The sequence below is a fragment of the Gavialis gangeticus genome, unplaced genomic scaffold (genome assembly GCF_001723915.1).
Source record: "Gavialis gangeticus isolate Ggan-Ray unplaced genomic scaffold, GavGan_comp1, whole genome shotgun sequence".
In the NCBI taxonomy this organism is placed as follows: Eukaryota; Metazoa; Chordata; order Crocodylia; family Gavialidae; genus Gavialis; species Gavialis gangeticus.
Genome location: NW_017728994.1, coordinates 5,314,293 through 5,330,651, shown reverse-complemented (window position 1 = coordinate 5,330,651; position 16,359 = coordinate 5,314,293). Strand labels below are relative to the sequence as shown.

The 16,359-nt window shown below is 39.1% G+C and overlaps 1 protein-coding gene across 1 annotated transcript in view; it reads left to right on the top strand.

Annotated features, from left to right (window-relative positions):
- WAPL (WAPL cohesin release factor) overlaps positions 1–16,359 on the top strand; it is a 176,630-nt gene that overhangs the window by 148,456 nt on the left and 11,815 nt on the right. Inside the window, exons 5-11 of the mRNA XM_019502227.1 lie at positions 752–847; positions 4,174–4,326; positions 4,570–4,706; positions 6,650–6,761; positions 8,800–9,027; positions 14,403–14,514; positions 15,605–15,702. Of these exons, the coding sequence (XP_019357772.1) occupies positions 752–847; positions 4,174–4,326; positions 4,570–4,706; positions 6,650–6,761; positions 8,800–9,027; positions 14,403–14,514; positions 15,605–15,702 (936 nt within the window). The remainder of the gene's footprint in view (positions 1–751; positions 848–4,173; positions 4,327–4,569; positions 4,707–6,649; positions 6,762–8,799; positions 9,028–14,402; positions 14,515–15,604; positions 15,703–16,359) is intronic.

The following is a 16,359-nucleotide window of genomic DNA, read 5'->3' as shown; positions in this document are numbered from 1 at the left end:
AGTGACAGCCTTGTACATTTTTTAAAGTCCCTGTTATTAGTTCTGCTTCTGCATACTACCCCATAGCAGTATTATGAAAGGAGACGGTAGAGATATGTCCAATTTTCTAACTAGAAAAATATCAGATAATATGTGCATAGTCCTGGGATGGAAAAAAAGGCTCTGCACTTACTAATCTAAACAATAGTTCAGATAGTGCTGTGGTATTAGCAGCCCCAAAACTAACTAACTCCCTTCATTTTAAAGGCTTGTAATAGTTGTCCTGAAACTGTTAAAAACCTTGAAAATGGGAGCTAGTTAGCATGAAGGCTGCTAATGCCAGAGCACTGGAGATGCTGTGTGCTTAATAGGTAGTATTTATAGTTCATTTACACTAGTACCAAATCCATAGACATAAACATTTGAAAACTTGTTGCATATATGTTTATAGTATGTACCCAGTCCAGTGTCAATATGCATCCTACATCCTATACATAAAGCCTTACTTCAAGCACTTGCCGTTCTTCCAACTAGATTGTTCAGGTGCTGCATCAAGGTTAAGCTATGTATTGAGAGAGAACTTAATAGATTGTTTGTGATGTTGCTATGGGGATATGAGAAGTTGAGAAATTAACTGATGTGTTTAAAAAAAAAACTTAAGTGTAAAATGTTATGAAATTAAATTCCTTTTTGCTTGTAAAACATACACCGACCGGCAAGTGCTACTTTTCAGCTGACAAGATAAGAAAAATCTTCTTTTTCACCCCTCTAGTCACCAACAAAAGCTGTGTATAATGCTAGACACTGGAACCAGCCAGAGTCGGAGGCTCTACCAGCACCACCAGTATTGAAAACTCCAAGCATACCAGTAAGTAAGCTATTTTTTCTTTCAGCTTTCGTAATTCACCCTGGTTGTTTGCCCATAATTTTAAACTCCTGAGCAGGTTGGTGCTCATTTTTATGAAACATTCACAAATACAACAGCAATTCAGAATGAAGTCTAGCTGAATGTTAGAACCTACAGAAATTTCGTCAGTGAAAACTCTTCAGTAAATTCTAAAGGAAAAGCCCACAAGAGTTGGAAGAATTTAGTTCACTATTTCTCCTTTTACTAATATTGTAAATTTACCTCTGCAAACTTTTAAAACTAGCATATTATGGAACAATTTTAAAAAAGCAATACATTTTCCACTCTGGGAATAAAATAAAAATAGAAGTATTAAAAAAATTAAAAAATTAAAAAAAAATAAGTACTAAAATAAAAAGTATTCTGCCACAGTCTGTACAGTGAGGATTATCTAGCAATTTCCATTAAGCGAAATGGCTTGCCAGACATGGCAGTTTTCAGTGACCTGGTCAGCAGTTAATAAAAACAGAAACCAGTGGTTTGGGCTTATGCGCAACTGAAAGTGCTCACTAATTAAGTTAACAGAATTTTATGTAAATTATTTGCAACCTTGTAGCTTCCATTACCTTAGGTATTTTATTTTTATCCTTTTTTCTACTGTTCTACTCTTGAGGCCAGCAAATTTCGGTTTTAGACCTGTCTTAGTTATTCCCAGATCCCTGTTTCAGAATGGCCCCCATCAAATGTTAACTACATTTATAAGAATTTATGATGATTTACTTCCATCACTGTTGGGCAGCAAAGAAGTTTTCCAAACTATCACTTTAAAAACACGCAACACAGTTGGATTCAAATATGTACGAAATCTGTTTTGCTTGGTGTAATGTTTTTAAAGCACCATGATAGTACTGATAGCCCATTATAACACAACAAAATCAGCCTCCAAATCGGCTACTTAAATAGCAGTAATACAAAAAATAGTTCTGTTGTTTGTGGCTGCCTTTATACATGCAAAATCTTAGAGGCCTTCATATTTTGCTCATTCTTAAGTCTAGTTTTTCCAGAGTAGACAGTTATTTAAAAAAAAAAAAAAAAAGCAGCAGCTGAAAAAATTATTTCAGCTCCTAACTTTCATACTTGGGGTTCTGGACATCAGATTATCACTTCAAGAATATGGTGGAAGTGTAGTTATTAAAATTTATTGTAAACAGAAAATAAACAATTTTTCCCTGCATGGAGTTTTGAGTCCTGAATCATTTGATAAGAAAATGTGTTCTCAAATGTGTTCTCAACAGCAAAGTTCATAGCTTTATTTTACAGTTTATAAAGGTAATTGTGGGATTCACACTTGGCCCAAAAGTTGAGACATGATTCCTAGACCAAACAAATCTGCCTCCTTAACTTTTGTAATTGCAAGAAAGGCCAGTATAGAAATGTTCTTTATAGGGTGGTGATGAGAAGTGTTTGCCCCAAGATCTGTATTCCAGGTGTTCTGACTCACTAGCTAGAGAGCATTTCTCTAAACTTGACATGGATATGCTCTGAAGGGAAACCTACTAATATCAAAACAGAATCAGTTTTTCAAGCTTAGTTAGAAATTCTTAATTTAAACTTCTAAATGACAAGCATCAAATCTTCCAGTATGTTATCACACGGAAAGGTTATAGTTTACCTTATGCCACTAGGGTCTGAATGTTAACTGATATCAACAAGTTACGATGATATGGATAGAAAGTAAAAAATTACAGTTGCTGTACATGTGCGGGGAGGCTGGTCCGACGCACTGTAATTACAAAGCATCAGAGCAGGCTCAACTTTAATCGAGTCTCCTGGAGCATGCTATAATTAGTATGCTCCAGCAGCCTCTGTCTCATGCATCAGCAACCCTGTGCTTCAAAATGGTGGTGGTGAGGCTTTAACTAAAGCTCATTGAACGAGCTTTAGTTCAAAATGCCGGCAGAGGTGTTTTTAAGTGTAGGGACACTGATGCATGAGATGCTGTGGGCGCTTTAATTGGAGCAGATAGCTGCTCTCATTAAAGTGCCCCCATCCCCGGAACATGTTAAAAACCCCTTAGCTGTGCAGTTGAGAGGCTTTAGTGGTTGTTCTAATGCTGTATGTACTAACATACAGCAACAGAAACCATCCTTTGATACTTGTGGCGTTCATGCACATTCACGCCCTGTGTTTAGTATGATGAAAAATACTGGGCTTGGAAGAGTTTGGTTTAATAGAAGTTTTAGAGTGTAAATTCATGGTATTGCTTTAAAATTGAGGTCATGGATGAGTAGATGAACATTGTATTTGCATTTAATGCAAGACATTTGGAGTGGGTAACTGCCTGTCTCTTGCCCCGATAAGGTCTGTTTTCCATCTTGTCACTTTGTTATTGAACAGGAACAGGATCTGACAAGCAGCCTGAAAACAGGCTGATGATGCTGTTGAAAGTAGTATCTAAGACAGGAGTAGGCAAAGTGAGTTCTGTAACATCCAATTTCTGAGGCAACCAGGATGCTGAGAATCCATCAGTAGCAATGAACCCAGCACTGCGTTATCCACAGCTTCTAACTTTGCATATAGGGAGATAGCTTTGTTATAGTGAATTTTGCAAAACGTATGTGTAAAACATCAGTACAGTGAATAAACATAAAGCTAGTGTAGGAAAAATGCCATTAGTTTTGTATCCTAAGTCTGATGCAATTTCTGCAGTGCCCTATATCCCATCCCCTCTTGCAGGTACTTCATAGTGCTGGAATAAAATGCTAGATAGCTTGTTACTACAGACAAAATACATTTTCAGGTAGAAGTAGCTTCCTGTAACTGCAGGCATTACTTGAGTGCCTAGTGGTGATAACAGTAGACTTTGTATTTTCAGTTGCAGCTATGCTGGGACAAAGACCAAACTTTGTCATATGAGGGCTATCGGAAGGTCTGCTAAAAATTGGCTATAACAGCCTGCTCCAGTAAGTGGGCAAAACTGCAACAACAAAAATTGACATTCTTTTCAGGACCAAACTTTGTTATATGTACGCTGATGCTCAGTTAGTCAAAAGATACAAAAGATTCTACCTGCTCTTTTAGTTGTAAAGCCTAACCAGAGCCTGCCCCTCTAACATTTTTTTTTTTTTGTATTAGAAGACCATACAAACACTGGCACGTTACAAAATTTAACAAATAGGTGCATTCACCAGTTAATGTAGATATATCTTGTGGGTGTTGAGGTGAAGGCTAAGAACACCCAAAATGTGAGTTTGACAAATGCACACCCTGTTCTGTTTCCTTCTGTATTTTAGTATATGTTTGCATACTGAAAACATCTGCCCATTTTAGCACTTTCTTATTAATAGGTAAGGCTATCTTCAAAGGAGGCAATTCATAAAGATGATGGAGTTTTTAAGGCTCCTGCACCACCTCCCAAAGTGATAAAAACTGTGACAATACCTACTCAGCCCTATCAAGAGATAGTAACTGCATTGAAATGTAGGAAAGAAGACAAAGAAGTAAGTATTTTCAATAACTTTTTAAGATAAAGAATTAATGATTCCAAAAATTGAAGGAAAATATCAAAATGCAGTTTAGCTTTCCATATTAAAATGGATGGTTTGTCTGATACAGTCAGTGTATTGACTCTTAAATGTTCTTTTTAAAAAGAAGAAACCTGAACAAATGTTCAACTTTTTGTTAACATCTTAATTAATCCTAAGAACAACTTACCCAGTTAAAAATGTCCTTGTCTTTTCCAGTTATACACTGTTGTTCAGCATGTAAAGCACTTCAATGATGTAGTAGAATTTGGCGAAAATCAAGAGTTCACAGATGATATTGAATATTTGCTAAGTGGACTGAAAAGCAATCAGCCCCTAAACACACGTTGCCTTAGGTAAGATGCTTGACATAAAACAGTTTGTTTTACACCCTTTTATTTATCCAGGATAGTATGTGTTAAATAAACATACAAGTGCTTAACTAAAAGCTATGTTGTTTGATTGAAAAAGTCTGAAACCATTGAAGACAAGACTATCTACAATATGTTATAGATGCAGGTAGCTGCTGTGAAAGATGGTATAGGATTTTACATCCTGAAATTATGTCCCAAAATTTCCTATTAGACTTCTTTCATCATAGCATCCTTCCTGAGTTTCAGTATGACTGAAGAGAGAGAGTATCCCAGACAGTTGCAGTTTGTGATGATAACGTTAATATATTTGTACTGAGGTGTCATTCACTGTGACACCAATTGTGCTTCATCTTAAGAAACATGATTAGCACTGACCAATGCAACTTACGTAGTGTTGGTATTAACTAGCGAGTCTTATTAGGGTTCTAGAAATTGTAAGACATTACTTCAGTTAATGTTTCACTAAATTTTGCTAGATTTGCAAATGCAAGTATTCTTTAGACCAGCGGTTGTCAACCGGGGGTACACATACCTCTGGGGTACTTGGGAAGGCCCTAGGGGGTATACATGGGCAAGCAGGAACAGAGCACTGCCACCCACCACCCTGCATTGCCACCTCTTAGGAGCAGGGCTGGGAGGGAGGAGGGCAGCGATGCCCCTCTGTGGGTTGCATAGGCGCCTGCCAGCCAGACACGGGGAAAGGGGAGGGAAGTTTGCATGTAGCGGCCACTGCCGCCACCCACCACCTGCTTTGCTGCTGCTCCACCTCCGGCCATGTGCCACCCCACCTCCCTCCACATGCTCCACGTCCAGCCACCGGGGTTACACTTACTGAAAAAAAGTTGTAACCCCCTGCTTTAGACAACAAAAAATTAAATTAATTCTTGCCTCTCAAAGATTTAAAGACTTATTTTTTAAAATACTAATAACTAATTGTTTATTTCTTTTGTGGACCCTTAGAATTAGCCAGGGAGTGGTTCTGCAGCCATAAAAATCCCTTTTCTTTTCCATACTTGTAAAAACTGTAAATACTATAGTTAGAAAAACTTGAATTGCCAGATAATTAGCAAGTTGGGAGATTTTATTTGGCATCTTGATATGGATCTAAACAGCTATAAAATTTTAAAAGGCAAATTTTAAAACAGCAATTGCTTCTCTTCCCGAGACCTCGAGAAATCACAGTACTGGTTGTTCTAACAATGCAAGATGACATATTTCTGCAAGTTAATTTATGTACATGAATATATAAATCAATATAATAACACTTGGTTATTCACATTAAATACAGTGATTTTTTTCTTGGCAAACTCTTAAAATTCTTTTATTTGGTTTTTTTATTGCTTTGATTTTATTTGAGAAGCTGAATCCAATTTATACTCAGAATAAAATCAGTTTGTTTGGTGACATAACTCTAATTTTAAAATGTAAGATGGGAAAGCAGACTCCTTAAAGCAGAGCTGAGTATAGTAGTAAACATTACAGATTTTAAAGATATATGCCAGAAGCGGCTGAACTTTAAATAATCAGAACTATGAAGAGCAGTACTTGGTTGCTTGCTTTAAAGTTAAGCTGAAACAGTCATGACCACTCTATGGATTAAATGTTGATAGTTACAGTGGGAACCTGAAGTAAGAGTGGAAACTAGATTGCCAATGTAGTTTCTCCTCTAGTTTAAAAGTTTTGCCATAGTGTTACAGACTTCCCAGATGCTCCTCTTGCCTCTGTTCAGCCACATGCAACTTCAGGCTCATTTTTGTAAGTTGCTCATTGGTCAGGCTTCCTGTCCATCAGTCGGTCATACGAGACATGACTTGGACTGCATATATGAGTTGTATTTAGATCAGTCTTAAATACGTTTTATTCAGCGCACATTCCTTAAGTATAGCTGCTTTCAAACACACTAACGACATTGTTTGTTTTTCTAGTGTAATCAGCCTGGCGACAAAGTGCGCCATGCCCAGTTTCCGCATGCATTTGAGAGCACATGGCATGGTCGCCATGGTCTTCAAAACACTGGATGACTCCCAACATCATCAGGTATTCAGATTTCATGTGTCTGCAGTATTGGTTAGTTCAAAGTTCTATTTGGACTAATGTACATAAATAGAGATCATATAATTATAGAAGTATGTTCTAGTTTTTTTTACTGTTTAGTACGCTGGTATAGCATTTTCTTGAAATAAGTTCATCTTCATAGAAACGTGACACAGGAAAATTTGAGAATTAATCGAGGCTAGCAAAAGAAATAAGAAGCAATAATTATTGTGAAATAAGTTATGTACCCATTTAAGATAGAAGAAGAAGAAGAAGAAGAAGATATTGATAATAATACCCTTGCTTGAATTTAGGTAAGCTTTTTGAGAAAAGGAAAAAATCATATACACACTTGCTTGTAAATATTATTAGTGAAGTAGTTTTAAGAGGGTAGAAAAGACTTTGCCACAAATGGCAATGTGAATAGAATAAAATTTATACTGTTACTTTCACTACAGTAGCTTTCAATAGTGAGCTAAGATAACAGATCTTATTTTCGTACCTTATGAAACAGTAATTGTAATGAATAAATTTTCTTTTAACTAGCAGACGCGGTCAAATTACTTGTTTTCAATTAATTCTGCCCAAATACCAGTTTTCATATTTGAAAAATGCTCGTTCCATTTCATTTTCTCGAATATGTATACTTAATGCAACTTAATATTTTTTGATTAACTGTCTCTTTAAGCTATGCTGCAAATGCTTTAGCATATTAGATTATTAATTTTTAAAACCAAAGCTATTGTTTTCATTAAAACTGTCAGTAGTTAACCACAAAAATGTGTTTTTGTAATGTCTTCTGTGTGTGGATAATTTTTAAATAAATTAAAATGCAGTGCTGAACCTTAGAAAATAACCATCTGTTCCCACAAGTTGGAATATAAATAGAACTAGCAAGAGGGGACAGATCTTCTGAGTGGGAGTAACTTGCCTATAACAAGACCTGAAGACTTTTGTCCTGAATCCTCTTACGGAGGTGTCAAACTCAGTATGGCAATCAAATCTCTAAGATGCTCATCTTTTTTATTTTTATCTTCCTCCTCTCCCCAGTAGAGGCAACCCTCGCTGTTTGTGGGAGATACATTCTTGTATCCTCCACAGATGGCAAAATCCACAAATAAGGCACTGTGTTCATGAACGCAGTGCCCCCAGCAGCTGGGGGGGGTGGGGCACAGCTCTGTCGGCGGGAGCTGGGTGGCAGCAAGTGCAGAGCTTCCGAGGAGCTCCTGAAAGTGCATAAAGTGTATTTAAAATGCAGGTTTGGCATTTGCAAATATTTGAAACTGTGAATGCCAAACCCGTGAATAACGAGTTTTTCCTGTCTTTGTCTTAAAGTCTGTATAGTGTAATAAAAAGAAAAAAAGTCAGTTTTACAATCCTATAAACAGTCTAAATGTCTAATGTGTATATATTATCTATAACTTTTTTGGCATGGAGGTTAAATGGTAAAAATAGTTTGGTGACTCTGATGCACCTTCTTTGGAATGAAGTCATGTTCAAAACTCCTAAACGAAAACCTGTAGTTTTGTGTGCATACTTGGGAATAAAATAATTTTGTAGTAGTATGGTAAACTTTTAAAATAAGCCTTCATTATGGATCAAATCTGTATTAAGCTAAAATTAAAGATTTATACAAGAGTTGAACAGGCTCCTTAAAAGAGCCACAGAAAGAAACAAGCTATAATCTGCAAGTATAAAATAGCTATCCTTTGATAACTGAAGCTGGGTCCATTTTAAGTGATCCTGCTATATCTTAAGGTCTTGGAGATTCCTGTTATTTCTCTGCCTGTATTTCACCTGCATTGCTTTCTGTATGATCTCCCTGATTAGCCTACTACACACAAGTGTTCTTGGACTCTCCTAAAACAGAGTGTATTGTGGGTATGTGGTCACAGAAACTTCCAGCTCTATACGCTTGGATGCAATGGTGCATCTCCCCTGAATGATTAGCTTGTGTCTGTTTAAAAATTGTTCTTGTTTCAGTATATGTGGTTTGCCTAGCACAAGTGTTTACTAACGTTTTCATTTTTGTTTTTTCCAGAATTTATCTCTTTGTACAGCAGCTCTAATGTACATTCTGAGCAGAGATCGTTTGAATATGGATTTAGATCGAGCTAGTTTAGATCTGATGATTCGACTTTTAGAGTTAGAGCAAGATGCTTCTTCTGCCAAGCTGCTGAATGAAAAAGATATGAACAAAATTAAGGAAAAAATTCGGAGGCTTTGTGAAACTGTTCACAACAAACATCTTGACTTGGAAAACATCACAGTAAGTATTGTGATGTTGTTGTTGTTGTTTGAACTGTCCTTTAAAACTAATCTAAACTAGAATGTTTAGTAATATCTAGTAGCTTCAACTGTCTTTCAGTTCTTGGTGTAACAAAGTGCATGCCTGGTATCCCTTGGATTGATCTGTTGGGAACCAAAAGTAGTGAGAAATTTTCTGTATTTTTTGTAAAAATCTTGCCTGTACTGCAGATCTCTTACTTTTCTAATTTCTAAATTCTTTTGGACAAGAAAGAGATTCTTGCAAACTGTATCTGTACTCCATGATATGTAATTTATTATTTAGTGGTCTTAGTGTAGCTAGTAATCGAATAGTAATTAAACAAAAGAAATAACATCTATGTTTAGTTTTGCTGTCAAAATTTGGTTTAATTGCTGGGTTATTTCTGTGCCCCTTGAACTGTGGTTTAAGATAAATGTGCTAAATCTACAGCCATTTTTTGTATAATGCGTGATGTGATAAGGAGGGATCCTGGTTTTATGTTTAAAAATCCCAAATTCTTTGATAAAAATCCCAAATTCTCTGATTTAAAAAAAAAAATAATAATAATTCCACATTTTTCCACAATTAAAATGAAATGCCACTATATATACAGCTATCAGTTCAACATAGTATTTTATTGATAAATTTACAATTTTAAAGTAGTTTGGAAGCCTACATGTGGTTTAGTCATTATAATAAAATGAATTCTAAATACCCGTATATTTAGGCATTGTATTTGGGGGTGGGGTTTCAAGGAAAATCAGAGCTCCCCCTGCCCTCTTCACTCACAAAAACCGGGATGTGGGTCCAGCTATGGCTGTTCCCCCTCACTTCTTTGTGGTGCTGAGCAGCACTGATATGCTGGTGCCCTGCCCATGCCCATGCTGTTGCTTCTTACTCCCAAATTTCAGCCCCCCATTCCCCAGCTGTGCCTCTCGCTCCTGACCCACAGTCCCCTGTCCATGCTGGTGCCCCTCGCTCCTGACCCACAGCCCTCCATTTCTCCCCCAGTCATGCTGGTGCCCCTCACTTCTGACACGCAGCCCCCTGCTCCCCCCCCCCCCCCCCCAGCCCTACCAAATGGGGCCTCCAGCTGCCCCTGTACTTCCTGGCCCAGTGTGGACTTCCAGGATGCACCCAATGATCCCCGTCCCTACCCCCAGGCAGCGTCTCCCAGCCACTACACCCCTGAGAGGATGGGCATCAGCCCTGGCACTGCTAGCCTAGCCATGTAGCTCCCTGCCACCCCTGAAGGACCCTGCTGGCAACAATGTGGAGCTGGGCTTGCCAGCAGCCCTTAGCGCTGCCTCAGACCCTCTTGCCCTACTGCAGTCTCTGTGCCCAGACATCTGCCTCCAGTGTTGGCAGGCACCCCCCCCTTTACCCCTTCCATGCTCCCCTGCCAGAGCCATGCCCCTCACTCCTGAGCCACACACGTACGTGCGTGCGTGCATGCATGCAGTCACACGTGTATGCCTCTCTCAGCTTCCCAGATGGTCCCCAGGCCCTGGCCCTCCAACCAGTCCCCCCCGCCCGCCAATAGACTTTCCTGTATCCAGCTGCTGGGGCTGCTCCTACCACCCTGCCTGGCTGCATGCTGGCCACAGGTGTGTGCACATGTACGCACACGGTACCCTCTGCCTCCAGTCGTCATCCCCCTGCTTCCCCCAGCCCCAAGCAGCTCCTTTGTGTGCACATTTTTCCCTTTTAAAGGGGAAAGTGTGTGATCCCTAGTGATGAGGCCCTGGTTTCTAACTATAGCTCTCATATAATGGCAAAATAATGCATGTAATTTAATATGAAAATGGTATTCAGAGTTAAAGCTGAAATTTGTAAGCTGCCTCAGGTGTGTTGCAACATCAACAAGTTTAAAAGGTAATGAGATAGGAAGACACAGATGTCAACTGTTTTCCTGTGTTTTTATTTGTTATACAGATGGTAGGAAGCCCAAACAAATATTAAGAAAGGGCTTGGAGAGAACCTTTTTGGTATTTCCATCATGTCCAAATACCTGCTTTCTCAGTGGCTAGATGATTTAACTGGCTGTTTATTCTTAGTACATGTTTCAGTACTCTAAAATGAAGAATGTGTGCTGTTTTAATTTCAGATGCAAATTATACAAATGAATTATATACCTGTTTGGTCAAAAATACTCGGTATGCTGCAGTGGTAATAAATTGTGTATATTGTGTATATTTGTAGTTTTTAATCCTTGCAGGTTAGTCTAAACTGCAGAGATTAAAGTGAGAAACAACTGGACAGACATTCACTTTTGATTCAGAAAATGCCTGCAGTGGCTCAAGCCAGAAGCCAGGGGATGCTAGAGCATGGCTCTTTGGCATGTAGCCAGCATGGACAGTTTATTCGCTTTGTCTTCCTGCTGCCCCCAGGGTCTCTGGGATTTACAGTGCAAAATCAAAGCAGCAGGACTCTGCAGAGTCGCTCATCATTTCTGCTTCCAGGTGCCTCTGGGATATGTAGTTTACAATCACAGCCAGCAGTAAGGTTTTGGTTTTTTTTAGCAGGGCAGGGCAGCTCTGTACTTGGGGGAAGGGAAGTTTAGCCCCCCCCCCAGGTCCCAGACTCCACTGGGGTTTGCCTGGGGAGGGTGAAGTCCTTGCCACCTCCCACCCCCACGCCTTCTCTGCTGGAGCAAACAGCACAGCCCAGGACTGCAAAGCATGCAGGGGGGCTGTGCTTTAACTTGAACCAGGAAGGGGTCTGGGACAGAAATTTCATAAACTGGTTTGCCCCAGCTCAGTTAAGTCTGACACTACATTCAACCAGGTTTATCTCAAACCAGTTTCAGCCATTTTGGAAACTGGTTTATATGCACTGAATGTCTGTTCTGTTACAGATTTAAACCAGTTTCTGAGCACTTAAACCAGTTTGTCTAACTTCTGTCCATAGCCTAGGCTCCTGGATGCAAAGCAGTAGTGTTTTTTTGCATCTGGAATGAGCAATGCCACCAGTGGCAGTACGGTATACTAGCATCTTGAAAGGTGATAGTATTTTTGATTTATGAGTTTCAAGATTCAGAGTACAGTGTAGCACCATTTTGGTGAATATACCTGGATGCCTGCTCTCAGTTAACAGACATGCCATTATCTTGTCTCTTATACCTCATGACTGAGGCCTGGTTTAAATCGTGATTTTGCATTTTTTTAAGTGATTAAATGATTTTCATTAAAAAAAACAAAACTGATTTGCAACGAAATGCCGCAATATGGCTGCTTGCTGGGGAATTCACCAGCAAACCAGCCATGTCATGGCATTTTGTTACAAGATGGCTGCTGCAGGCTGGGAAAAGCATCCTCCAGCCAGCAGCAAAAGCCTAGCAGCCTAGGAGAGGGGGAATGGGTCACAAAAGGGACAGGGCAGGAGAGAGCTTGGTTAGGGGAGGGATTGTTTGTTCCTTTGTGTGGGGAAAACTGGCACCTGGGAGTTGCCTTGGCAGATGCTACTAGCACCAAGTAGAGGAGGGGCTGTTTTCTTCTTCAGCCCCATCAGGTTGGAAAACTGGGTTGCCGGGGGTTCGGGGCAAGGGAGAGAACGCATGCATGGAGGAGCAAACAGCCTCTCCACTACCTGGTGCCAGGGCCATTTGCCAAGGCAGCCCTCAGGTGCCCCCAACCCCCCCGTTTTCCTGCCCAGAGGAGCAAATAGCCTTCCCCTATCCATCCTCAAGCTCTCTCCTCCTCCTGTCCCTTTTGTAACGCCTTCTCCCCTCCCCTGGGTTGCTAGGCTTTTCCTGCTGGCTGGGAATGGTTTCCCCAGCCCACAAAAGCTATCAGTAAATGGGAGTAATCGGTGGGGGAGGGGGCGTGGGAGGGTGCCACAATCTGGGCACGAAAATAGTGGCCCTGTCACAATCAGGCCATGTTATTAGAAGCTGGGTCTGCAATTTTAAACCAGGCCCTACTCAGGCTGAAAAAAATAGACACAGAGAGATAACCTTTGGCCATTTTGGCAGCAAATGTTGGGGACACCAAAAACCCAGCAGACTGAAAACTGAAACTGATTTGCTTCACCACCTGTCTCCCTCCCCTACAGGGAGTAAATCATTATATTTACCATACTAGTTCTACTACTTTAATAAGTTTCCGCAGTTTAACTTTCATTTACTATGCGTCAACAGCTCCCTGCTCCTTTTTAACTCTCCATAGTGTGTTCATTTGTCTGTACCTTCACTCTTCATGTTCCATTTCCATTTATTTGGCATTGGACTGTTAATTCCACCTGAGGGTTTTAGCCCTTTATCAGTCATACACTGCCTGCCATCTAGCATACCACTCTTCTACTAATATCTGTATAGCCTTCAGCTAGCACACCATCACAGGAGTGAATCTGCAGGGGTTCAAAGAAAAGAGGCTCTCAACTTAGTGGTGAAAAGTTAACAGTGCAGGTTTTGAACATTGGAACATCCCTGAAAAAGTAAGCAGTTGGCTGGCTTTTATTCATCCACATGAATACAGTACTCCTGCACCATCATACAAGATTTTACCCCAGTATAGTGCATATAATACACAGATATTAGGAGTGCTTTTAACTTTTGTTTCACAGTATGAAGGTATTTGGGAAGTCACCGGGATCTTATGTAATCCTAGGGAACAGCCTGAGGAGAATATAACTCCATTCTGCATCTTCCAAAGTGCTTTGCATTATGCATTGACTATGCAGTGCCTCGTTTCAGATAGCTGTACTATAATATCTTAATATTCTACTAGGACCTCTCCTACAAGCTAGTTTATGCCCAAAAGCTTGCAAAGAACAGTTTTTCCAACGGTTTAGTTGGTTTAATAAAAGGTATTGCATTTACCCAAAGGACTATGCCTGCCTTGGGCTTGTCTTGGTATTCCTTATACTAAGTGCAGAGTGTATGTAAGTTTTTTTTTTCCCCTCTTTGTATAACTGGTGCCTCACTTAAGGTAATTTGAAAACAAAAACAAACCACACTTTAACATAGTTAGTCTGTACTCTTTTGGAGTAGAGTTAGTTTTCAGCACATGGCAAAAACTAACATATCTGGAAGACTGGGCTTTTCTGTGGCTTTTGTTATTTTCTGGTGCCTGGCTGGTTTGGCCGTTTTCTTCTTCAGCTTGTCTCTTCTGATAACAGGCAGTGCAAATGAAAGGAGTCTGACTCTCTTCTGAAGCACTTCTAAAATGAAGAAAAAGGAGTAAATAATTTGTTTTTTCTATTCCCTTAGTATGAAGTCAGGTTTTTTGTTTTTGTTTTTTACAGTTAAGCAAATTTCTCTATCTCCTCTTGCTCCCCCTTGTGGCTGTTACGTAAAGATTTTTTGTGCGAAGATGTACCAGCTGTTTATCTCAGTAAAAGATCACTTAACTAATTCTAGCTTTTGGTTCTTTCAGACTGGGCATTTGGCTATGGAGACATTGCTATCTCTTACTTCAAAACGAGCAGGGGACTGGTTTAAAGAAGAGCTGCGACTTCTAGGTGGTCTTGATCATATTGTAGATAAAGGTATAGTGAATATTTTTCAAATGCACTGAAAAAATATAAATAGGATTAATGGTAGAAGAATTTCCATGATTAAATTGCTGTATTTTCTTATTTTCTAGTATAGTAAAAATGTAAACATACAACACATTTTCTTTGCTATCACAAAGTATGTAAGATTCCACATCAGTGGTTGGGAACAGTAAATGGACATATTCATAAAAAAAAAAAAAAACATGCTGGATCTTAAACCTTGAACAAATAGCACCTGTTTAATATTACTTAAGCAGCGTTAGTAGGATACTTATTGTTTATTCTGGAAATTTCTGTTCCAGAGACTGTTATGACTACACCATAAACTTTTTGGACAGCAGAGCCTTTTAATTTCACAAAGAGCAGTCATACCCCTGTGTAGAGTAGGTACTGTGTGGTTATGTGTTTATCAGGGTTTTACGTTTAACCCAGAGAAAGTGAGCTCTTCAAGAGGAAATAAGTATTTGTGCTCCTCTCAATTCCTTTTTGTTAGAGAAGGCTGGAGCTTAAAAGCTGAATAAGAGATGACCATTAAAGCAGTTAAGTAGAGCTGAGAACTTGGAAAGGTGCAAACATGCCAGTTTCCTACATCTGTCTTTGGTTCCATTTCAAAAGTTTTTGATTATACAGTATTAGGTATTTAGTTCTCTCATCTAAAATATCCTGAATATTCTGCAATTCTGTGGCTTATCTTGCAGCAGAACTTCTTCTTGGTTAATAGAATAAATAAATTTTCCTCTTTTCATGCCAAACCTACGTGAAATATTTCCCAAGTCTTAAAAGCAATATGAAGGAGTTTATAGTCACATAAGTTTTCTTTGGCAGAAGATGTTTTGTATTACTCTAGTAGCACAATCATAACATGCTTTAAAAAGATGTTACTGGGAGAAATAAAGCACTTTTGGAAATACTAGTTTGTGATCTTCTCATCCTTGTTAATGAAGTAAACTTTGTGAAATGTCATAAATGGTATAGGGGAAAATTGCTTTTTGTTGTATAGATGACTTTATCTTCCTAAAAACATTAACTTTTCAAAGTGCATGCTACTGATAGTGCAACACAACTTCTTTTTATTATCTAGTCAAAGAATGTGTGGATCACTTAAGCAGTGATGAAAATGAAGAGAAATTGGTTGCTTCATTATGGGGCGCAGAAAGATGTTTACGGGTCTTAGAAAGTGTAAGTATGAGCAAATAAACTGTCTTGGAAATAATTGTTGTCTGAGTACTAAGGGCCTTTTTATATTCTACAATTATAAATTATATTTTTATGTGATGTTTAGTTTTATGAACTTGGAATTAAATATATCTTTACAAGACATGTGACACTTTCCCATTTATTATAATTCCATAAATTGAAACATTTTAGGACATGAAATTCTGTAAATCTTAGAAAAGTAGAACTGGAAAAGATCTTTAGTCATCTAGTACAACCTCTGAGGTAGTATCAGTCCTATCCAAACCACCGCATACAAATCCGTGTCTAACCCATTACTAAAACTATGCAGTCAGCCTCATAACGCAGCTACCAGGCGTAACACCCTAACCTGTCACGGGTAGAGGAGGGAGACAACAGTGGTCAGTGTCTTGCTGCTTCAAGGCTTGTTAAAATGTATTTTGGAGTCAAGTCAAAGGCCATCCCAGCCCAACAGCCTGTTGGGCTAATGTGGTTAAGGTATGCCATTTTTTTCTGTATCCATTGGCACATGCAAGGGAGTGATGTGTCTAGTCTTGTCCAGCTGCTTTTGACTTACCAATCTAAATAACCAGGTACCCATTAATAACTGGGGTGACTGGAGGCAGCCTTTGGCATGAGTCCAGAGCAGGGCTTTACCTT